The sequence below is a fragment of the Podarcis muralis genome, chromosome 15 (genome assembly GCF_964188315.1).
Source record: "Podarcis muralis chromosome 15, rPodMur119.hap1.1, whole genome shotgun sequence".
Classification (NCBI taxonomy): domain Eukaryota; kingdom Metazoa; phylum Chordata; class Lepidosauria; order Squamata; family Lacertidae; genus Podarcis; species Podarcis muralis.
The window spans coordinates 20,720,283-20,744,507 of NC_135669.1; the positions used below are offsets into that span (position 1 = coordinate 20,720,283).

The window sequence follows — 24,225 nt, forward strand, 5'->3', positions numbered from 1 at the left end:
AATCAGGGTTTAGGTGTGGTTTTGGAACAGAAATTGCTTTGGTCACCTCTGTTGGGAGAGAGACAGGAGAAATGTGTCCCTGTTAATTCTCCTCGACCTCTCAGTGGCTTTCAATACCACTGGTCATGGTATCCTTCTGGAGCAGCTGTCCGAGTTAGGGGTAGGTGGCACCACATTGCAGTGGTTCTGGTCCTACTTGGACGGTCGTTTCCAGAGGACGATGCTTGGGGAGTGCTCTTCAGCCCTGTGGAACCTTTAATGTGGAGTTCCTCGGGCTTCAATTTTATCCTCTGTGCCATTTAACATCAACATGAAACTGCTTACTGGCGTTATCCAGAGTTTTGCAGTGTGGCGTCAGCAATATGCTGATGACACAAAGCTCTACTTCTCCTTTACAACTGCAGGTGCAGAAGTGGAAGCGCTGGACCAGCCTTGCCTTGGTAATGGGCTGGATGAGAGCTAACAAACTGAAATTCAATCCAGGTAATGCACTGTTAGTGAATGGTTCCCTAGACCGGAGGGCTGGGAGGTTGCCTGCTCTTAATGGGGTTACACTTCCTCTGGTACGTAGCTTGGTGGTACTTTTGGATCCCTTGCAACCACTTTGAGGCTCAGGCGGCCTCAGCGAAGAGGAATGCCTTCCACCAGCTTTTATCTTAAACCATTGCGAACACAGTAAATAAAGAGTTCCAGGAGGAGGAGTACCGGGAGGAATCGATGAAATTCAAAGACTATTTAGCTAAATATGCTAAGATAACTTAAACAGAAATACTTGCAAGTACCAGATTGGCTTAGGATTTAAATATGTGATCTTATAGAATAATATGTTTAAAGTTAATATGAAAAGAAAGAAAGATGTTCTTCAACTAAGTAAATTTTATGAGAAATTAGTTTAGGAAATCCGTTACAATGATATACATTGAAACTCAGCCAGGGGGATTTGAGGAAGTCACCTAACAATGTTAATAATAGTGGAATCATTACAGTTAGGATTTATGTGTGTTTGTTTGTTTGTTTGTTTGTTTATAAATTTGGAAAATCAATTTAAAAAATTGAAGGGGAAAAAAGTAAATAAAGAGTTCCGGTAATCAGGTGTTTCATCGTTAAAGAGATTAGTCATCAAGCTGTCAAAAGCGATTGTATCAGGAGGAGCATAGAAAGAGGACGGTGTCCTTCAGTTTGTTAAACCCCCTTAGGAAACATGGGTAGGGCTCACAAATTTAAATACATTTCCTCCCTATGGAAACATACAGATGGGGACAGGTAAGTTTCCAGAGATTTTTTGTATTAGTGAGACTAAGGGTATTAACTATGTATGTGTGAATGGACTAGTTATTGTCTCGCCTTTATGCTTGTAGATATACACCTGCTTTAAGTTGTATACATACTGTCTTACCTTGTATATTATTTACTACATAGGTATGTCTTAATTATGCATTCTCAGTGTACTTTTAATTTTCCTTATTCTACTTGTTAATTCTGTGCAGTTCTGATACAATTGATTCTGACAGCTCAATGACTAAGCTCTTTAGTGACGAAACGTCTGATTACCGGAACACCGTCTGAGCACTGAACCACTGGTATAGCACAAGTGGACTCTTTATTACTGTGTTTGCAATTGTTCAAGATAAAATCTATTTTGGAAAGAGAAGAAATGAGCACTAAACCACTGATATAATACAAATGAACTCTTTATTTACTGATAAAGATAAAATCTATTTGGGAAAGAAACTACTTTTGCCATTTTTATGGATGTTTATTGTTTGTTTACAGACAGTTGGAGATATTAGCTTGCGTCGACTGCAGTAGTCATTGTATCGCCACCCTGTTGTTTTATTGTTCCATCAGTTTTGGCTGGTGGCCCAGCTGTGCCCCTATCTGAACAGGGATAGCCTAACCTCTGTCATCTATGCTCTGGTAACCTTTAGATTTGATTACTGTAATGCATTCTATGTGGGTCTGCCTCTTACAGTCCTTGTAGACATAGGCTTCAAAATGTGTGGTTCAGGTCTCAGAAGACTGAGCCACACTTCTGACGTCCAAAGTGCTTCATGTTGATGAGCAAAGGCAGAATAATTACTTGGGACTTCAAGTTCTAGTTTATTGGTGAATTTTCTGCAGGCTATGCATGCTGCTAGCCATAAGTGAGGAAAGATGGGGTGGTTTGACTAACTGACCCCCAATGGTAGATTACACCCATATACTGACAAAGTCTATAGGACTACTCTGGAATATCCAATAAACCTCCCCACTCAGCCTTTAATGGAAATGGAAAGTATCTCTCCCACGACAAAAATCAAAATTTTATCAGGACAAAAATTTAGAACCTGGAAACTACAGGGAATCAGATTTCAGCTAAGTGTTAGGAGGGATTTCCTAATGGCAAGAGCTGTTCAACAGTGGAAATGCTGGGCTCTCTCCTTCACTGGAGGCATTTAAGCATTTGTCAGGGGTGTTGTAATTGCATATTCTGCACTGAAGAGTGGGTCAGACTAGATAGCCACCGAGGTCCCAGCCCACTCTACAATTATTTCATTCTGTGTGAACGCAATGCATCGAAATACGCCTCCAGCTATCAGTTTGTGCTGCGAGAATGAAAGGGGGGAAACACACCCATCTGCGGCAAATTGGCTGACGTTTGTTTAATGGAATCAAAGATACAAGAATGACAGGATGGCGAAAGAAATGCTGTGATGTGGTTTAAAACGTTGTGCGCACCCTTAAATGAACCCCACAGAAAACACCACCAGAAGAAGGAAAAGGTTGGGTTATGTTCGTGGAGGCAATATACTGGCTTATCTGATCCGAACAGAAACATATATACATGCTGTATTTATGAAAGAGATGAAGGAAACAGAATATATATTCTATGGATAGGCGTATGCAAGCTTTTGCGTTTCACAGAACCCTTCATCTGGAGGGGACTAAAGTTTTAAATATATTGAGCACGCCGGGTTGCGAGGGTAAAACATGCCACTAATCCAGGGTGTTAAACAACGGGCTGTGCACATGCCGCAATTCCAATCGGGTACAGAAGAACTGCGAAATGTGTTGCTGGATGCACAATTTAGCTCAAGCCTTTTTTAAAAAAAGAAGTTTCTAATACTTATGATTACAGAAGTATACAGGCAGTGCTCAATGACATAAGACATGATGGTGAATAAGATACCCAGTGGGCCAGGAGTACAACGGCAGCGCCCTGCCTAGCCCCTTTGATCCTCCCCACAACCAGCAGAGGCAAAGCAAATTAGGCAAAATAAGTGGCATTCACATCAATTAAGTTGCTCGCAGGATTCAGCTTTTCTCTGTGCAGAAGAATGTGGATTCCCCGGTGTGTGTGTTTTAGCGCAGAGAACCAACGGTCTAATAATGTCACCCCCTTTCCATTACACCCGATGAAGAACTCTGTGAAGCTGGGATGCTTGCACCCTCCTCCAACCAGAATGGCAACCAGAGTCTATGCTGATCTCCTGCGTTTAGGACAGCGGCCGCCCACCGGACGCTCCCCCATTAGCTGTAGCATGTATCCCAGCTCCGATCTCTCCGGAAGAAGTCATCTGCTACGGAGACGGAAGGGGCATAGTCCCTGCAGTCCGTGTTTGCGTAGGGGAAATATTCCGGTACTCTGAAAGCGTCCAAGTGCTGGGAGCCGCAAGACGTACAGCAGCAGGCAGAAGGGGCGTGGTTGTACTGTAACTGGGACTGCTGGTGATAGGGGCTTCCTTCCGACGATGGATACATGCAGCTCTTGGCATCCAGAGGGGAAGGGGAGCTGTAAGAGAGTGGGGTGAAAGGAGGAGGCTGCGGTGGAGAGTAGCTGTAATCAAATGAGCTGGAGGGGTCAGAGGAATCCGGGGATCCGGGACCCTACAGAGAAGGGAGAGGAGAGAGAAAAGGAGGCATCTAAGGGAAAAAGTCAATAATAATTAAGGCTCCAGGCTTCGTTTATTGATTCCCTTTAGAGTGGTACCTCGGGTTACATACGCTTCAGGTTACAGATGCTTCAGGTTACAGACTCTGCTAACCCAGAAATAGTACCTCGGGTTAAGAACTTTGCTTCAGGATGAGAACAGAAATCGTGCTCCTGCAGCAGCAGGAGGCCCCATTAGCTAAAGCGGTGCTTCAGGTTAAGAACAGTTTCAGATTAAGAACTGACCTCCAGAACGAATTAAGTACTTAACCCGAGGTACCACTATATATTCCACCTCTTCTCCAAGGGGCCCAAGGTGGCAAACACGGTTGTCCCCCTCTCCGTTTTATCTTCACAACAACCTTGTGAGGTTGGTTAGGCTGAGAGACAGTGACTGGCAAAAGTTAGGTTCACGGCTGAGTGGGGATTTCAACCCATGTCTCCCAAGCCCTAGTCACACAATCCAATTGAGGGGTCAGCAAACGTTTTCAGCAAGGGGCTGGTCCACTGTCCCTCAGACCTTGTGGGGGGGGGGATTATTATTATTTTGGGGGGGGGGGAATGAACGAATTCCTATACCCCACAAATAACCCAGAGATGCATTTTAAATAAAAGGACACATTCTACTCATGTGAAAACACGCTGATTCCACGACCATCCATGGGCCGGATTTAGAAGGTGATTGGGCCGGATCCAGCCCCTGGGCCTTAGTTTGCCTACCCATGATCTAACCACACTATCACACTGGCTTTCTTTGATTGCTTTAACAGAGGCCCCAGAGCAGGGCTCCGTAAGAGCAGCTATGCTTCTCCCAAAGCTATTTACAGCTTTCGGCAATTTCTATCCTGCAGTCGTGCTCTTACTTTCCTGCTGTATGAATCCCCCAAGCATACGGGTGCTTTGTATGAACCCCAACCCCATAAAAACTGAAGTGCAATTACCAGGCTTTGGTTGAGGTAGGGAGGGCCTAGTTGGAAGCTGTCGGGAGAGCAAGGCATGTTGCCCTGGGTAGTCCCCATAGTAGCATCCAAAGGTAGCTCAGTTTGAAGGCAGGAATCAACCAGCTGCTCCAAGTAACTGGGGATCTCCTCGCAGGCAGTGCAGTTTTGGAACTGCCAGGGTTGTATGCAGCCAGACGAAGAAGAGGCAAGTTCTGTGTCTACGTAAGGGGCTAAAAGAGGAAGGAGAGGAGAGAACAAGACAGTAGGACGCAAGGACAAACAGCTGTCATTTTAGTTACGTTACATCATTTAGATGATTTACTGTATTTTTTGCTCTATAAGACTCACTTTTCCCCTCCTAAAAAGTAAGTTGAAATGTGTGTGTGTCTTATGGAGCGAATGCAGGCTGTGCAGCTATCACAGAGAAGCCAGAACAGCAAGAGGGATTGCTGCTTTCACTGCACAGCGATCCCTCTTGCTGTTCTGGCTTCTGAGATTCAGAATATTTTTTTTCTTGTTTTTCTCCTCCAAAAGCTAGGTGCGTCTTGTGGTCTGGTGCGTCTTATAGAGCGAAAAATACGGTATATGCTCCCTTTTGCACAAGCCAAAGGGCAGCCGAAAACAAGCAAATAGGAAAAGGGAAAAAATCCATAAAAATAACACAATTCTTGAAGAACGCATGACAAGTGTAAGGTTCGACACAAGGCAGGAAGAATCAGCTGCACAAATAGGAGATGGGGGACACCAGGATTGTCAATATTACACGTGAAAAGGATATAGGTGTCTTAGCAGACCGCAAGCTTTACATGAGTCAACAATGCAATGCAGCAGTAGCGGGGGGGGGGGGGGAGCAAAAAGCAAAAAGCTGATGCTATTCTAGACTGCATCAACAGAAGTATAGTGCCCAGATCAAAGGAAGTAATAGTACCGCTCTATTCTGCCTTGGTGAGAGCACACCTGGAGTACTGCGCCCAATTCTGGGCACCACAATTTAAGGATTATTGACAAGCTGGAAGGTGTGCAGAGGAGGGCAACCAAGATCTTCAAGGGTCTGGAAACCACGTCCTATGAGGAACAGTTGAAGGACCTGGGTATATTTAGCCAGGTAAAGTAAGGTTACCAGACGCCCCCATTTCCCAGGGACAGTCCCCAGATTTACAAATCAGTCCCCTGACAAAATCCTATCATTCCTACTGAAGTTGAAAACTGGATTCATTGGAGGGGAAATCTGGTAGCCTTAGCGTAAAGAGGAGACTGAGAGGAGATATGACCCCCATCTTCAAGGGCTGTCATGTGGAGGATGGAGAAAACTTGCTTTCTCCTGCTCCGAACCAATGGATTCAAGTCACAAGAAAGGACTAAACATCAGGAAGAACTTTCTGACAGTAAGAGTTCTTGCACACCAGGAAGGAGCTGATGTAAGATGTGAAAAGATTAATCCCCCACCCCCTGCTCGATTAACAGGAAGAGAGAGAGAGAGGAAAGAAAGGGATAGGAGAGAAAGCAAGCCACTAAACTTGGTCCGTTAGTTCCTTTTGGGAACAGGATTGCTCTATAGGCCAGCACCAAACTGAGATGAAGAGGCTGCCAGGTGGGGCGAGGACATCCTTGCTGGCTTCCCCCTCTTTGTGTCCTCCTCTGCATTTAGCAAAGTTCTGATTGGCTAGGTTCCTAATTAAATACCAAGTTTAGGAAGTCTGGGAAAGAAGTGGGATGTGTTTTGGGAGAAGAGGGGAAAGGTGGAGGGGTGGGGAGAGAGGGGAAAAGGTGCTCTCTCTCTCTCTCTCTTTTTGTACCAACCTGCACAGGGAGGGGAGAAAGACTCCGTGAACTGGACATTGTTGCCACTGCCTTCTCCGGAAACCTGAGAACACAAGGAATAAAGCAAAGCACAGCTGGGTGGTTCTCCATTTATAAAGCAGAAGGAATTCCTTGCCTCCTTCCCTCCCCCCTTCCTTCATCCCCTTAACACGGTGGAGGTAAGTCCAGGCTTTCTCTCCAAGAGGAACACGCAGGGGGTTAGCAATGCAGGTTGATTCTGCTTTTATCTGTGTAAGTTGAAGTTGTGGCCATGTTGTAATAATAATTTATAATAATTTATTATTTATACCCCGCCCATCTGGCTGGGTTTCCCCAGTCACTCTGGGCGGCTTCCAACAAAACACTAAGATACAATAACCTAGTTAGATGTTAGTTAGTCAGTTACCTAACTCATAAGATGCATGCTCCCATATAAGAAACATGCAATTCCTGAAATCTGTTAAGAATGCACTATTTTGCCATGGGACAGGCTCTCAGCATATTTTATTTTTTTAAAAAATAACCTGCTATCAACATGCCTGTGTTTAGGGTGAAGCGCCACCGAGAGCAGGAAATATTTTTTAAAAGTTACTGGAAGGTCACCCCTATTTGCAAAGCATTCCCCCGCTGGAATTTACAACCTTGCTTTGTTTGATCACAGTTAAATCCATAAAGGCAGGCTCTGTAACAGCAGCTGTTCCAACTGAACTCCAGAAGTCTAGAGCCTAGACACAGAGTTCACCTAAAAAGGAATTCGAAGGCAGCTCAGAGCAAGTGGGATGGCTCTTCCACAAACAGAGGGGTTCTCCATAAGATGAACGAAATTTTCCCCCAAGTGGGGGGGGGGTGTTTCACAGTCCCTCCACTCCTTGCCAGGTTTCGAAGGCAGTTTCAAACACCCAAAACTATGTGGAGGAAAGCCATCTGAGTCACAAAGAAAGCTAGTGAAATTTCTCAGATGAGATCTTGCATGTTACAAGAACCCTCTAGCCTCTGGTTTTAAATATTGGAGAGAGGTCCCTCTGAGATTGCTATTAATCTGTGTATTTACACTAAAAAATATTTAACTATTTATAATATTCCATTTCTGACACACAATGCATAGGACACTCCCGAGGCAGCAAATAAACATTTTAAAAAATAAAAAGCAAAAACAGGAATGTGAAATGGCATTAAAGTCTCAGGAGCAGACATGAGGCAGCTTCATGAACCATTGTCAGGAGAAATTGAGAAAAGCTTACATTCTTCCCTGCACGAGGAAGGATATGATATGAAATGACAGATGAGCAAATCTATCAATTTTGATTTCTCATTTTTCCACTCTTAAACACACATTTCCACATCAGCAAGCAGATTCTTTTTTAAAAGAAGTCTGTGAAAATTTGTCTGCATTTTACTGCTAACTTCATCTAATATACACATTTTTGCAAACAATTCCCCCTAACATAAAGCATTTTTGTATGCTCTTTTAACGTAATATATGCATTTCATGCACACTTTATCACACACACATTACTCGATAGAAGAAATGCATTGCCAAATTTGGAGAAGTGCAAATTCCCAATGGTGATTCCGTGTTTCAGTTTGCATGTTCATGCCCCAATACATAAAATTTCTTTTGCTGTCTTTTCTCTCCCCTTCCCTTGCAGGCTGCCCGCAGGATCATCTAAACGGCTGCCTTGCTTGTGTTCTAAAACCTCCTGCTTACAGTAGATAAGAAAGCGACTGTTGTTTTCTTACAGCACAGCTAGAAAACTAAACTACATTCACAGATTTTTATGTCATCAGAAGACGTATCTTCACTAGGGTCATTTCAGTGCTGAAGGGATTGATTCTCTCTCACACACACATACTTTCCAGACTGCCCAGTTTCTTAGACAAAGGGCAAATGTCTTTTCCAAGGAATCGCAACAGGTGGGTACTAGAGTTAATCTGTGAAGGTGGAAAACAGCCCTCCAGTGATGTGAACCCGGAAGCAGTATTTGGCTGGCTCTTTCTTTATGCAAATCACTAAAGCAACATAAGCCAGGGGAGCTCTTTGCACATAGTGCAATGTGCTGTGTGTGACTTCTTGATCACTCCTCCTCTCAAAGAGCAGTTAACACTTTCCCACCTTCCTGCAATGGCAGAGGCAGGGAACCTGGGCTCAGCCGGTGCAGCCATTGATCAGGGATGATGGGCCGTGTAGTCCAATATCATCTAGAGGTCCTCAGGTTCCCTATTCCTGAGCTATAGGATGCTCTGTATTACCGCCATCAGCATTTGAGCCCGATTAGCTACACCTTATGGGACGTGGGTGGTGCTGTGGTCTAAACCACAGAGCCTAGGACTTGCTGATCAGAAGGTCAGCAGTTCGAATCCCCGCGACGGAGTGAGCTCCTGTTGCTCTGTCCCAGCTCCTGCCAACCTAGCAGTTCGAAAGCACGTCAAAGTGCACGTAGATAAATAGGTACCGCTCTGGCGGGAAGGTAAACGGCATTTCCGTGCGCTGCTCTGGTTCGCCAGAAGCGGCTTAGTCATGCTGGCCACATGACCCGGAAGCTGTATGCCGGCTCCCTTGGCCTATAGAGCAAAATGAGAGCCGCAACCCCAGAGTCTTCTGCAACTGGACCTAATGGTCAGGGGGCCCTTTACCTTTTTTAGCTACACCTTAACTCTTAAGAGATTACTGCACTTAAGAGAATTTACTGCACCCAAGTAAATTCCTCTATCATATTAACAGATCTAAATGACCCACCTCCATTAATTTCAATGGATCTACTCCAAAGATGACAAATGTTGGAAACTCAAAAGTCTACGCACTCTTGCTTTGTAAATTTAACAAATGATAACACAGAAAACTGCATTATATAAGGTCAAACTATTTGCCTATCTAGCCCACTATTGCCCACTCTGACTGGCAGCACCTCTCCAGAGTTTCGGACACAAACCTTTTCACATCATCTGCTGCCTGATTCTTTCGGATAGCGATGCCAGGGATTGGAACCTGGCTCCTTCTGAATGCGAAGGAGGTGTTGTAACACTGAGCTATAGCCTCCCCACCCTACTCGCACTATTAGAAAATGGGAGTTGTAGCTTTTTTAAAAAGAGAGAGAAACCATGTAAGACTAGCCATGGTTTAAATTGCGAAACAGGGATGGGTGTAACTTGGAATCTTGCGTTGGCCTAACATCCAGAGTGGAGGCATCAGAGGGTGACAGAAACACCCAGGTCTCTGTGTCATAACCCTCCCTGATGCTTTGGAGCAGCAACTCAGCAGAAATTCAAGCACAGTCCTGAAAAATTCCACCTCCACAGTTTATGCATTGCAAAAGCTAACTTGTGGTACTACATCCGGACTGGTGTGTGTGGAGCAGTCCCTTAGCATTGAATTCACCCCCTCTGCCTCTTTCATGTGGACCAAAAACTTCCACTTTCTGCAACCCACCCACAGAAAGGGAAGGTCCTCTGGTTGAGATGTTAGAGCCCAAGGTTTGCATGCAGAAGTCTCCCTGTATCTCCAGATACAGCTGCGAACCTGGAGGACCACTGCCATTTATTGTAGGCAGGGCTAAGTCAGATGGACTAATGGTCTCTGCATAATACAGCTTCCTATGTTCTTATGCTAAAATTAGCAGATTAGGCTTTCATTCTTATCATTTGTTAAATTTGCATGCCGCCCGTCCTCTGAAGATCACAGGGCAGTCCACAACATAAAAATACAAAAGGCGAACTCAAAAGGTGTAAGAAAACAAAAACAAACCAATAGCCCTCCTCCCACAAACACATTTTAAAGGCCATAGAATGCTAATGTCAATTGAAGAGGAACTTTTCGCCTGGTGCCTAAAGGTGTCTAATGAAGGGACCAGGTGAGCCTCCCTGGGGAGAGAATTCCACAGACAGGGAGCCACCACAGAGAAGGCTGGTTCTCATGTTGCCACCCTCCAGATCTCTCGTGGAGGAGGCACACAAAGAAGGTCCCCAGATGATGATTGCACTTTGACACTTGATTGGTCAGAAAATACTGGTCAAAAATGTCATGCATTAATTTATGAGAACAAAGAGGACACCTTATGGCTGGTTTACAGATAAATGTTCAATGCTTGAGGGGTGATTGGTAGTACAGTGGTACCTCAGGTTAAGTACTTAATTCGTTCCGGAGGTCTGTTCTTAACCTGAAGCACCACTTTAGCTAATTGGGCCTCCTGCTGCTGCCGTGCTGCTGGAGCATGATTTCTGTTCTCATCCTGAAGCAAAGTTCTTAACCTGAGGTACTATTTCTGGGTTAGCGGAGTCTGTAACCTGAAGCGTCTATAACCTGAAGCGTATGTAACCTGAGGTACCACTGTATGTATGAATGAACTACTGCAGGAAGACTTTCATACGGCTTTGCATCAGCTCCAGTACAATGTTTCTTCTATAGTCAGACCCAGTCTAAACGAGCAATAAACTGTTCCTGGACTGCTCTGCTTCAGATTGCAAGTGGAGGGTGACAATGGTGAATGCTCTTGCGTATATTTTAATCCTTGCAATAGAAAGCTAATATGCTAAGGAGAAGGGTTCTAAGCCCCACATTTCTCACTGACAAGCTAGTTTTCTACATGCAGGGTTTGGTGTTTGGTAGGAAAGGATTAAAATGCACCGCCCCTTCAATCTGAAGTGGTGCTATGTGGGAACAGCTGTTTCACGATCCCAGGTTCTAATTCACACGCGTTCAAGTGTTGCACAACCAAGTGGCATGGTGCAGGCCCCGTCACTAATTGAAAGGAAGAAAATAACAAGCTGTTTGATTATGATGATGATGCAATTGGCCACAACTGTGGGAAGAGGAGGAGGTGCTTACGGCTTCATCGGTCACAGCCTGCTTGGCTCTTCTCTGCTGCAGAAGCTCCTTCACTGTAATCTTGACTCGGACACCTTGATAGACCTTTGGTTTTCCTAAAAGAATCAATTTAACAATAGGATTTTATATTCTGAAAAGTAAAAAGTGAGTTTAGGGTTTACCAGCTCGGAGTCATAAATTGCTTAAGCAAGTGATTCTACACTTTAGGAATTAGGGGACTTGGGTTCTAATCCTGTCCACGCTACCTTGAAATATTTCCTCCTTTACAGGGTTTACTTACCTCTGGGTAGCAGGGAGCTGAAAGTCACGCTGAATTACAAAACAGGAAGTCAAAATAAACTTGTAAGGGGAAAAGCCTTAAAATGTGGTTTGAGCCTTTGCATGTTTCAATTGGATTTTTTACATCAGCTTGAGCACAACATAGCATTTATTCTTATTCTTATTACACTTTACATAGCACCCTTTATCAAAAGATCACAGGGTGGTGTACAACATTAGAAACACCTTGTGTATGTTTACATTTTAATGTTTGCATAATTGGTTTTTATACCTGCAATTTTAAGTTAGTGTAATTGGCTTTTATCATCAAACTACCTAGGCACCTACTTTGCCATTAAGCAGTATATAAATAATAGCAATTTATTATTAAGAATAATAACACTCTGAAGTAAATCCCACTTAGTTTGCAACGCCACTTTGGCACTTATTGTCTTGGCTGCAATTCCAACCCTACTTACCTGGGAGTAAGCTCCACTGACCTCATTGGGGCTTGCTTCTGAGTATATGTAGTTAGCACTGCACTGTTAAATGTTCACCATCATTCCCCTATACTAAAAACTGTATTTGTGTGAACATTTATCAGACTTTCATGGATAACATATAAATACTTTAGAAAGAGGGGGTCAATGGCAGACTGTTGGATGAGTGGAATAATCGAAAACATTTTTTTTTAAAGGAAAACTTGATGTCAGTATATCTCTCTGAATATATTATTGATGGCCTTGCAACCATTCCTTAATTTGTAAACACTTCCTGATAGAACGCATGTTGTCAAACATTTGTCAAATAAAGCTCCCCCCAACATGAGTTTAGAGTTTGATAAACCGATTAAGTCCAGATTATACTAAAGGAGGTCTCATTCCATTCTGCTCAATAAGTCTGAGGAATCTGCCCCTCCTACAACACACACTGCAGGGAGGGCGCTCAGTATCTTTTTGTCATACCTGATGGCCCTGTCGTGACCCAGTATGAGTTCCCGTTCATATAACAGCAACTCAGTTTTGGGCACCCTCCCATTTGATTCTCACGGGGAGGGCAGTGGCAGAGAGGAGAACACATTTCAGCACGACTGGAGAGACGCAAGTAGAATTTTAAGGCTGGAAGATTATCCTTATTGCAGAACTAATGGGGTGTCTCCAACAAAGTTCTGCTCCGAGTGGACCTCCTGAAATCAATAACCCTAAATGAGTTGCGCCACGTCCGTTAATGTCATTGGGTTTACTTACAGTCTGAATAGGGACTGGCATTAAGAGGGGACAGGGGGGTAGCTACCCGCCCCCATCAAGTAAAACAATAGAAAGACATAACTAACCGACCAATCATGTTGGTTCTGCCCCTCCCCCCACAACAAAAGTCCTGCCCCCCCCCAACAAAAATCCTGGCTAAAACCATGGGCTACACCCCAATACAGTGGTACCTCGGATTAAGTACTTAATTCATTCCGGAGGTCCATTCTTAACCTGAAACTGTTTTTAACCTGAAGCACCACTTTAGCTAATGGGGCCTCCCGCTGCCGCTGTGCCGCTGGAGAACGATTTCTGTTCTCATCCTGAAGCAAAGTTCTTAACCTGAAGCACTATTTCTGGGTTAGTAGAGTCTGTAACCTGAAGCGTATGTAACCTAAAGCGTATGTAACCCGAGGTACCACTGTATTTCACACCATATTTTATCTTATAGTAACCAAGAGCCTTGGGACGCGGGTGGCGCTGTGGGTAAAAGCCTCAGCGCCTAGGGCTTGCCGATTGAAAGGTCGGCGGTTCGAATCCCCGCAGCAGGGTGCGCTCCCGCTGCTCGGTCCCAGCGCCTGCCAACCTAGCAGTTCGAAAGCACCCCCGGGTGCAAGTAGATAAATAGGGACCGCTTACTGGCGGGAAGGTAAACGGCGTTCCGTGTGCTGCGCTGGCTCGCCAGATGCAGCTTGTCACGCTGGCCACGTGACCCGGAAGTGTCTGCGGACAGCGCTGGCTCCCAGCCTCTAGAGTGAGATGGGCGCACAACCCCAGAGTCTGTCAAGACTGGCCCGTACGGGCAGGGGTACCTTTACCTTTAACCAAGAGCCTTGGTTATGCTGTGATCCAAGGCTTCATGGGCACGTCTATTTAATTCTGCATTCATAACAATTTGTGCTCATGATGGGGCAGTTAGGCGCAATCCTGCTTTCAGGGTGCAATGCTTCATTTCAGATTGGTGCATGTCCCATTGCTTCCTGTGGTTCTTCCCCCAAAGCGGAATGATGTGCGGACAGCCCAGTATAAATCCACCACTAATACGCTATCTGTTTCTATTGCTACTTTTAACTAATATTTATATCATTTTATGTGAACTGCTCAAAAGATAATTTTTTTTAAAAAAAATAAGCGGTGTATTTGTCTTGATAAATAAATAAATACCAAAAGTCATTAAACAACAAAATACAGCTGGTCATTGAACAACAGGAAGTGAGCGTTGCACAGTTATATAGATACAACTAGCACTCATCCCGGCAGTAGACAGTCATTATTAATGGTGCAATCCTGTGCGGGCTTACCTTGGAGTCAGCCTCATTGAGCAAAGTGAGACCTACTACCTAGCAGACATGCATAGGTAAAGGGACCCCTGACCATTAGGTCCAGTCGCAGAAGACTCTGGGGTTGAAGCGCTCATCTTGGTTTATTGGCCGAGGAAGCCGGCGTACAGCTTCCGGGTCATGTGGCCAGCATGACTAAGCCGCTTCTGGTGAACCAGAGCAGCGCACGGAAACGCTGTTTACCTTCCCGCTGGAGCGGTACCTATTTATCTACTTGCACTTTGACATGCTTTTAAACTGCTAGGTTGGCAGGAGCAGGGACCGAGCAACGGGAGCTCACCCCGCCGTGGGGATTTGAACCGCCAACCCTCTGATCAGCAAGTCCTAGGCTCTGTGGTTTAACCCACAGCGCCACCTGCATCCCTAGCAGACATGCATAGAATGATAGAATCCTGGAGTCCTGGAAGGGACAAAAGGAGTTATCTACTGCAACCGCCTGCAATGCAAGAATCTTTTGCCCAATGTGGGGCTCAAACCCACAACCTTGAAATTAAGAGTAGCGTGCTCTATTGACTGAGCTACCCCAGTTGCATGTGCTTATGCTGCCTGGCTGTGAATTCCTTGCAACCGGGGTGTCCCTAATTCAAACCTCACCTTTGCCATAGTTCCACCTGCTCACTCTAGCTCACGCTTAGAGGCTGTGTAAGCACATCGAAAGCACACACCAAGAACCCAGAGATACCCTTAACAATCTACAGTTCCCAGGATTCTTGGGCGGTGGGAGATGTGCTTTAAATGTACAGTGTGTACACAGCGTTAGTCTCAGTCTTTCTCACTCCCATCCACGGGGTGGGAAGAATGATACCAGTCTACATTACAGGGCTGTTATGAAGCTTGCCTAGGAGAGCAAATGTGAAGGTCTTCCACAACGCTCAAAAAGTGCTGTGCAAGTGCTACGTATTAAACAGCCAAACAAGTGATACCTGTCTTGAGAAAACAAAAGCATCAAGTTTCAGCCAACAACGTTCAGTGCTGCAGCTACATAATGTTAGAGTCTTGATTTAATGGTCTTAACTGGGCAGGACAGTTTGCAGGGAACGGAGGGGTCCTTAGGTAGCAATGTGTTACAGACTGATTTCTAGGGATGGTCAGTGAGCCCCCGATTTTTATTTTGCGGTGTGGGGCACCTGCTCATTCTGCTTAGGGGACCACAGGCATCTGCCCAGTGTCCTGCCCTGACAACCACCACTGACAACTCCTAGAATGAGTTTGCCAGATGAGAAGCTGCAACAATTTTATTCCCCTGCAGAGGTTTGGGAAACAGAGCAGGGGGAGAAACCTGGGTGGCCCTTGTGCATCTGGCACCATCTGAGACCATGCCATTCCACTGCAAAATGGCTAAATGTATATAATCAGTGGCAGCATTTTTTTTATTTTTATTTTCAGGAAGGTATCTTGTGCCAGGGGAAAAGAAAACGAGAGGCCTTTCTTTTACTGGAACTCACTACTATTTTCAGTGCTAGCTGGCCTTATTGGGTGGAAGTACCACCCCCCCACGCCCCCCAAAAAACCCAGACTGAGTTGCTTCAAGATTCTGTGCAGCCTTGCTTACACTGAGTGCAGTCATGATGCGGGAGTAGGAATGTTGCCATCAGGCTAGGATTTTAGGGAATTTGCACACACACACACACACAGAGCAAGGTTGCTTTACCACATTTTGGTGGAGTAGTACCGTATTCACTCGATATCTAATGCTCACCTTTTTTTGGCCAAATTACGTCGCAAAAATTAAGGTGTGCATTAGATTCGACAGTACATTTACATTCGCCAGCAAATACCTTTTTTGGCTTCAAAGGTTCTGAAAATTTAGGTGTGCATTACATGCGATGGTGCAGTAAGACTTGAGTAAATTTATACCTTTTATCTAAAGAGGTGGGCCCCTGTGTAAGTCCAAAGTACAGTATAAAATTACCCAGCTGCACCACAGAGCAGTAGTAATCTGGTTATGGCGACATTTATATCCCACCTTTCCTCTGAGCTCAAAAAGTACACACTTCTCCCCTTCTCCATTTTAGCTTCACAACAACAACAACCACCCTGCGAGTTTGAAAACTCAGTGGGCTTCATGGTGGAGAGGGGATTTCAATCCTGGTGTCCTAGCCCCCACTCTTACGCCGGTGGTACCCACCCCACAACCACTGGGCGTGACGCCCCTTTCTGAAAAACCAAAAACTTTGGCTTCTAGAAGATTGGCCGGCTCAAAGAGTTGCAAACATGCAGAACGGGTTTCCGGAATCAAGGGTCACTGTCTAAAAGAGGCGTGAAGAACCTGTGCCCATCCAAATTCTCTGGGGCCTCCAATGTACATCACCCCTTACCATTGGCCCTGCTGCTGAGACCAACAATACCGAGAAGCCAGTGTGGTATACAGTAGTTGTTGGTGTGTTGGACTTGGACCCAGGAGACCTGGGTTCAAATCCTCGTTCAGCCATGAAGTTCACCTTGGGCTAGTCGCTGCTTCTTAGCTTAGGGTTGCTGTGGGGGTTAAAGGAGGAGGCGGAGAATCGTGCCTGCCACCTGGCGCTATCAGGAAAGTGGGTTGGATATAAATGCAATCAGTAAATAAGTTCATCCCTTGTTTTTTTAAAAAGCCACCCAGATGGGTATGCAAGGCGCTTTTGAGCAGCTGCAACTTAGAGCATTGCATGGGGCTAGGGGAGACTCTCTGCCTGCAACCTTGGAAAGCTGCTGCCTGCCAGTGTCTAGACAACAGCACACAAGATGGGCCAATTGGTCTGACTGAATATAAGGCAGCTTCCTTTCTTCCTACTGTGGGCTGGATTCAATGCTAGAGCTGACCCACTGGAATCAATGAACCTAAGTATGTCAGGTCCAATAAGGGCAAGGGGTCTACGCTTAAGACCAGCACTGGGTACAACCCTGTGTAATTCTTTGCAAACCAACTCTGTAAATTGTAGTGGGCCTCTAAACTCAGCGGTAAGTATGGATGAAATGGGTTCTTCTGCCCAACTTTATGATGTTTCCCCGCTACTCCGTATCTGCCACCCACCAACCGCCTACACTAGAGCCGATTCCCACGAGGGAGAGGAACAACTGGTGTCTGGCCAGCTCCCTGAACTGTCCCTTTTGCACAAGGCGCGCCTAGGTCACAAATGCGTTTATCCCCAATCCGATTTAAATGTCAGGGCTTGCGGGGCCGCCTGGGAAGGGTAGTTTTGCAGGAAAAGCCTATTCACTCTCCGCAGCTCAGAATCCTGCTATTTCATGTCTCTGGGTGGTGCAAACATCTCGCCCAAGAACCCTTGCTTTCGTGAGTAAATCCCGCGTTTGCTTTGGGAGGGTGTGTGTGAGAGAACTTTGCAGAGGCATCTGAGGACTAGGAAGTGGGGGGGGGGGAGAGAAGAAAGCGGTGAAATTTGGAGAGGGGGGCTCTGATCCCTCCCCGCTCCTCAAAAATAAGAAAAAGAAGAGCAGGGGGGACAGACGGGGAGCGGGCTGCTGCAAGCCGTTTGCAAACCGATTCCACGGCACGCCGAGTTCGACGGGGCTTACTCCGGAGTAAGCGCGCCACGGATCGGAGCCCTGCGCTAGGCTGGCTGCGCCGGAGGGAGCCTGGTCGGGGCTTCCCTCGTAAGCGCCGTGAGTAACTGCGGGCCGCCGCGCTCCGTTCCGCGCCTGCCTCCTGTCCGCGCCGCCGGCAAACAGGCCCCCGCTCCGAGGCCTGCACGTGGGAACGGGAAAGCGGGTGGGGGCAGGCCGGATCCGCTCCAAGGAATCTCGCTGCGGGTGGCTCCCGAGGTCGGGTTAGGAGGGACCGCAGCCCTCTTGCTCGGGAGTAAAGGTGCCGCGCCATCTCCAGCCAGGCTCCTTGCCAAAGCGGCAGGCGATTCCTCGCCTGCCAAGCTGCCCTTACTTACCTGGAAAGAAGGAAGCGCCGTGGAGCACGGCGGGGGGTGGGGCTTACTTCCGAGTAAAACGTGGCCCGGATCCGGCTTCGGGACTCCGAAGTCAACGTGCACAGCAATTGCAAACTCTATACACGGTTTTTGATCGCTTGCATTTATTCCCCCCCCCCCCGCCAAAAATAACAATTGCAACCTTGTGCACGTTGGCTCCGGAGAAAGAGCCGTCGCAATCCAGGGGACTCGCGTGCAGCGCGATCCTATGTCTGTTTACTCGGAAGTATCCGGCTTCTCTTCCCAACCGACAATCTCCCTGCCCCTACTTTACACCCCACCCGCAAGAGACCCACCTGAGATACCCATTTCCTTCCACCTCGCATATCTGCCTGCCTCCCCAAGCCGTGCACGGAAAGCGTATATTGCGCGTGGGAAGAATGGAAAGCGATCGCGCGTGGGGAGCGCAGCGGGGTTTTTTTTCCCCCGCGTGGATTTTCTTGCGCGGCAGCGCCGCCGCTGGACTCAAAAGGAATAGCACGGGGGACCTTTGGGACAAGCGACCCTTATTGAGCGCCGCACTCCATTAAAAAAAAAGTCGCATCTCCCCCCCCCCCCAACCACCGCACCCCACCCTACTGTATTAGGGGTGCACTCATTTAGCCTCTCCTCTTCCTCCCGGGAAGTGGGGAGAGCCAGGTGGCTGGCTAAGCCCCGCTGTCGTGGTGGGTGGGCTCTGATCGTCCCCTGAATATTAAAATCCACAACTAATCACCTGGCAAGTTACGTGGCTGAAGTCTTAAATTGCACCCCGGGGATGGAGGGGGAGAAATGTTTGTAATTTGGAGATCCGTAGCCCCTGGTTGCCTGGGCAGAGAGGCTGTCTTTGGAGGTGAAAATTCCACATGAGCAATATGTGTTTTAAATATATACTTATACATATACATATATATATTTAAATGCTGCCTTTCACAGTGAAGTTTGGAGCAGCTGCACTCCAGAACATTCCCAGCTGAGACGCTTCTTTTTCCTGTAGCCCTGTAGCTCTGATGTGTTGTCTGCGCCTGTGCATATATATTTATATATTTATTATGTATATGAGTTTGCATCTGGTTAGATTTAACTTGCATGCACTTAAAGAAACATTGATTTCACTGCATTTTGGAGCCACTGGTGCCCTCCTGTTCTTAACTCTCCCCACCCTTTCCTCTTCCACGCTGTTTTATTTGAAAGCAAACTGTCCCAACAAACTACACGGGTGAGAATTAATCCACCCTCCCCACCAAAACCCCACAAAGAGAGAGAATGAAATCAAACTTACCTGACATTTTCCAGGGCAAGAAGAAGAAGAAAAAGTCTTTATTCTGGGTTGTGTTTTTTCCCCCTTTACACCCAGGGATCTTCTGTGGACAAAAAAAGGGATCCTCAGCTGGGCTTCCTAATTCAAGAGGAAAACAGAGAAGAAAACAAGGTTTTTTCAGTTAAAAAATCATTCCAAACCCTTTGTGGAGATCTCGAGTGGGAGACAAACAATATTAATGTTTTATACCTACAGATATAAGTTTGAATTTTTCTCCCCGCAAGCCAAGTATTTAAAACCTCAAGAATCCAATGATTTGACAATCAATGATTGCGCGATAGTTTCAATTTGAATATTCAAAGGCTCCACAAAATGGCCTACCTTTGAGTGAAAAGGAGCATCTCCCCACATAGCAGAGGGTCTGAGGGAATAAAATCCATCACTGCTGCCTCCCTGGGACCCCTGCTTGGGGGACATCGCCCACCTTTTACCATTCTTGCCACAAACAACCCATATATCCCTGGGGATGGGTGGTATTTTCACGGGAGAGGAAGGCAGGCTCTCCTGCGGAACTCTAATGTCCCCTGCCAGCTGTCGGGGGGGCTCCTGCAACAGGTGGGGGGCCGTGGGGTTCGGGGTGTGCTTTGGGGGGCCACGTGAGATTTCCGGGAGCGAATATGGCCCTCGGGGGGCGTGGCAGGGCCAGGAAAGGCTGTCGAGGCCTGCAAGGAATGCTTGCGGATGGCAACAGAGCTACAGTCACTTCCACTGGCATTTCCTATTTGTGTTCCCCATTGCATGTGGCTCCCCCCACCCCACCAAAGTTTTGTTTCACGTAGACAGATGTGTCCCTCCCTCGCAATACAGCTGTTCTGGTTTGCATTCTGGGAAAGAAATGCATTGGGATCGCTGCCCACCCCCCACGCCCGGCCCGAGTTCTCTTGCAGCAGCACTGGGTGTTGTGAGATAATGTTGCCCTTGGATGAAATTTCCCAAAAATTTCACATTGCATTTTCATAATCCTGCCCCCCCCCCCTTTCACGGGGTAGCAGAAGGCCTCAGGCAGGGACAGCTGGGTCAACCAGCGTGTAGGCGAAGCAGTTAATCATCTACCCTGGTTATAATTTGGCCATTGTTCCAGTTCATTTTTTTTTATTACAAAAGTTCAACAAATATAACTTGATTTGAGTTAGGGAGTGGTATGGGTTTAGAAATATTTCTTTTCTACTGGCTTTTCATCACTCCATAGCCTCTGGCACATGTAACCTGTAATCCTTTTTTAAAAAAAAAATATACATATATATGCACATATATACATATATTGCATATATACATATATATGCAAATCTCCTTAAAAGTACGCTAGAGGGGATGAAAGGACTTCTGAGAGATGCAGGAAAAATCCCTGGATATCTGTTCAAGAGGAGGTGGCTTGTGCTTCCCTCCCCCAAAAAAGCATATCGATAGTGATAAAAACACTTTGCTCGCAAGAGGCAGAAATTGCATATTTATTTCACAAGATTTATATACTGCTTGATCACAGTAAAACCTGAAAGTGGTTTACAAAGAGAACAAAACAATTAAATTACCAGGTTGTTGTTTTTTAAAGTTAAAAGCGACAATTAAGAACGTTCAGAACATTTGCTTGGGGTGGAGGACTTGACTGAGAAGCTGCCTTGTCTTCTGAAGCGAGCATTTATTAAACAGACACTTTTGGATTACTGCTCAATCATGAACACATCGCTGACCCGTGGCAACAGCTAGTGTGTTAATTTTTAACGGAAAGGATGCCAGATCTCAAGACAACTGCCCAGAAGCCTTGCTTCTCGATTCCAGATGTGCCGAGAGTAGGCTGTGATTGCTCTGGGGAGAGAGGCATTCTGCACGTGCTCAGGGACACCCTTGTTGCTGTTACTTGGGTTCTTCCAGGGCTGCATTCTGCCATCTAAGGCAGAACACAGACCCATATTAAGGTCTGATAGCAATACTGTTAACCTTCTGTGCCAAAACTTGGGTACTCTGAAGTCTTGGATTTTTAAACAAAGGAATAACATTTGAAAGAAAGAAAAAACAGAAAACAAAAGGAGCTTGAGTTCTGTCAAAGGAAGCGAGTGTTTTGTTTGGTTTACGACAGATCTGTCTAATGTTAAAAGAAGCGGAGACTTCTTTCTTCCCCTCCTCTCATAAATCACCTGTTTAAACTGGGTAGCTGCGAGTTGAGTTGATTGGTCTATATATGGGATGTGCTGTGCTTTCTCTTGTTGATTTAATATTCATAGTCATTTTTTTCAAACCGCTTCTTTTTACATTGGGGAAATTAAAAATTCCAGCCGGGGTACCATGACGCTGCCTTGATGCATGTATTCCAAATTCATATTTTCAAAAAGTTCAACGCTTGACAGGTAGAGGGAGATGGGGAAAATATAGCTGAATTTTTGTTTAAGTAAAAGGTGTGGCAGATTACTTGGGACAGTTTTCTGAGTTTGAATGCTAATTAATTTATGGGCTTCAGAGATGAGAAACGAAACCAACCCACTGGGATGGGTTGAAACACAGATATGACACAGATACGTTTTGATCTCCAGTTTTAGAAACATAATCAAATATCTCGCGAGATGATGCCGAGGCCTTAAGAGCTCTAGCTCGAACATTTATTTGGCCATTGATGCTACAATTTAGAATCTACATGGTAGCCTCTAACTCAGGAATCAACTGAAGACAAAGCGGTAGCTGTGAATGTACTGGACACAACCATTAAAAAAAAAACCAGCCACATAAAGCGCCATTTTCTGAGTTGGCCATATTCTAAGGTTGCTTCTAGATGACCTGGTTATTGAGCATTCAACCCGATTCGTTTGCACAGAGCTTGGGGGGAGGTTAGATAATGGCCACATCCATGCCATCCATTGATACTGTCATGGCTTCCCCCCCAAAGAATTCTGGGAGCTGTCATTTCTTAAGGGTGCTGAGAGGTGTTAGGAGGCCCCTATTCCTCTCACACAGCTACAATCTCCAGAGCTTCTGAAGAGAGATCGGTTGCTAAACCACTGAGAATTGTAGCTTTGTGAGGGAGAAAGGGGTCTCTTAACAATTCTCAGCAAATTTTGAAGGATGTCTATGTTTCAGTTCACTTTTGTGTGTGTGTGTGTCTTGGAAGGTGCAAATTAGGTGGGTTTGCCTTTAAAGGCAAACTGAATTGAATTTCTCCTCCACCCCTCACCTCAACATGTCATTTTTTAAAAAGTTGTGGTTTTTTTTATATATAAACCACTTTTATGTGATAAAAGTATCTGTGTAAAATGAGCACTTACCAGAGAGTAAGGGCCTCTGAAGTTCTGTCAAGCATTGGAGTAAACATGAGTAAGACTGTATTTCAGAGAAATAAACTCTAGTTTTTAACCCCAATATGCATTTGGGGAGTTACATTTATTTCTTATTTTTTGTATTATGTGAATCTTGTCTCTTTTCCTTCTCTCCCCCTTATCCTCTTTAATTAAAAACAAAAACAAAAGGGAAAAGCTGTGGTCGCTGCTAATCCCAGAGTGGGGGTGGGGTGTGGACAGCCCAGTTCTGGCTTGTGCCCAGACTGAGACCAGCTTTGATGTGGCTGAAATGAAAAATGACATTCTGCAAGTATCTCGAACCATTTGCAATAAAATAAGCGAGGACACTCTGTGGAAACTTGAGCTGAAGCTGGCCACGTTAATTCATCATCATTGCAGCCCCATGCTACCTGGACAAACAGCTTCCTATTAGTCTGTTCATGGGGCAAGTGCTTTTGGAGGTTGTCGTGGCGATATTGTATTGCCGGAGTTTTATCCATTTACAAAGCACAGTTTTATCGAGGGATGGGGAACCTGCAGCCATCCAGATGTTGTTGGGTGCCAGCTTTCATCAGCCTCAGCCAGCATGGCCAATGGTCAGGGATGATGAGAGCTAAGAGTCCGACAACATCTGGTGGGGCTAAAGGTTCCCATCCTCCCTATTTTACAACAGTCCTTGGAGGTAGGCTAGGCTGGTAGATTTATCTGTGGTAAATCCATTTTGAGGGTAGGAATCACATCAAGGAGGTATCTGACAACAGGACCAAGGTCACCCATGAAGTTTCATGGCTGAGTATAGATTCAAACCCAGCTCCCTGGTCCTGGCCTGATGCTCCAACTGCTGTCTGGTGTCAGTTAAGGATCCGGGTGGTCCAGTCCTGACACTCAGATCCTGCACTGTTAGTCTACAATCCTATGCATCTTTTGGAGGGGATACTAAGTTCCACTGAATGCGTCAGGACATACTTCCAATCCTGCAAGTGCAAAAATCACCCCTCAAATTCTCCACTGGCTCAGTATTTGCTTGGGGGAATCTGGTTATGAATTGCAAAATGCAGCGCTGTTTGTTTAGCATTAAAAGATCAGGGAAGCAGTACATAAACAACAAGATGCAAAATTTGAAAATGGTACTGTGATTGAGCTGAAGAACATATGCATCAATACCAAAACAATTAAACAACAGGGTAAATGTCTGTCAGAAGATGGTATACCAGTTGAAAGACCATCTCAACTCATTAGTCTTGTTTAATCCCATCCAGTTGAATTAGCATCCTTGAGAAGATTGATAACACCACACTCCTGACGAAATGCATCCTTTACTGGCTGATGAAAGTTTTTTTTTGGGCTGTTTTGTCACTGGAAGATTGTAGGTGTCGTTTCCCAGCAAGGGGAGTCCTCGTCAGAGGAGGCCCAGAACACCCTGGCCT

At 45.7% G+C, this 24,225-nt stretch overlaps 1 protein-coding gene across 3 annotated transcripts; it reads right to left on the minus strand.

Annotated features, from left to right (window-relative positions):
• Nucleotides 1–1,673: 1,673 nt before the first annotated feature.
• Nucleotides 1,674–19,606, minus strand: POU2AF3 (POU class 2 homeobox associating factor 3). Of its 3 annotated transcripts, none has more exons than XM_028708106.2 (5): nt 19,497–19,606; nt 11,474–11,568; nt 6,652–6,715; nt 4,852–5,081; nt 1,674–3,867 (listed from the first exon to the last, which is right to left on the minus strand). In XM_028708106.2, exons 1-5 carry the CDS (start codon nt 19,501–19,503, stop codon nt 3,511–3,513), a joined length of 753 nt encoding a protein of 250 aa, XP_028563939.2. In that variant the 5' UTR covers nt 19,504–19,606; the 3' UTR covers nt 1,674–3,510. The 3 variants fall into 3 exon arrangements, with proteins under 3 accessions (XP_028563939.2, XP_028563938.2, XP_077776021.1); XM_028708105.2 differs by lacking the exon at nt 19,497–19,606 and adding an exon at nt 18,532–18,634; XM_077919895.1 differs by lacking the exons at nt 11,474–11,568; nt 19,497–19,606 and adding an exon at nt 18,532–18,576.
• Nucleotides 19,607–24,225: the final 4,619 nt, after the last annotated feature.

Excerpts from the sequence above, each read along its gene's own strand:
- POU2AF3 (XM_028708105.2), bottom strand. Across the intron at positions 5,082-6,651 it reads TTTCTCCCCTCCCTGTGCAG|CCCCTTACGTAGACACAGAA; the intron begins GTTGGTACAAAA and ends TTCCTCTTTTAG. Across the intron at positions 3,868-4,851 it reads CCTACCTCAACCAAAGCCTG|GGTCCCGGATCCCCGGATTC; the intron begins GTAATTGCACTT and ends CCTTCTCTGTAG.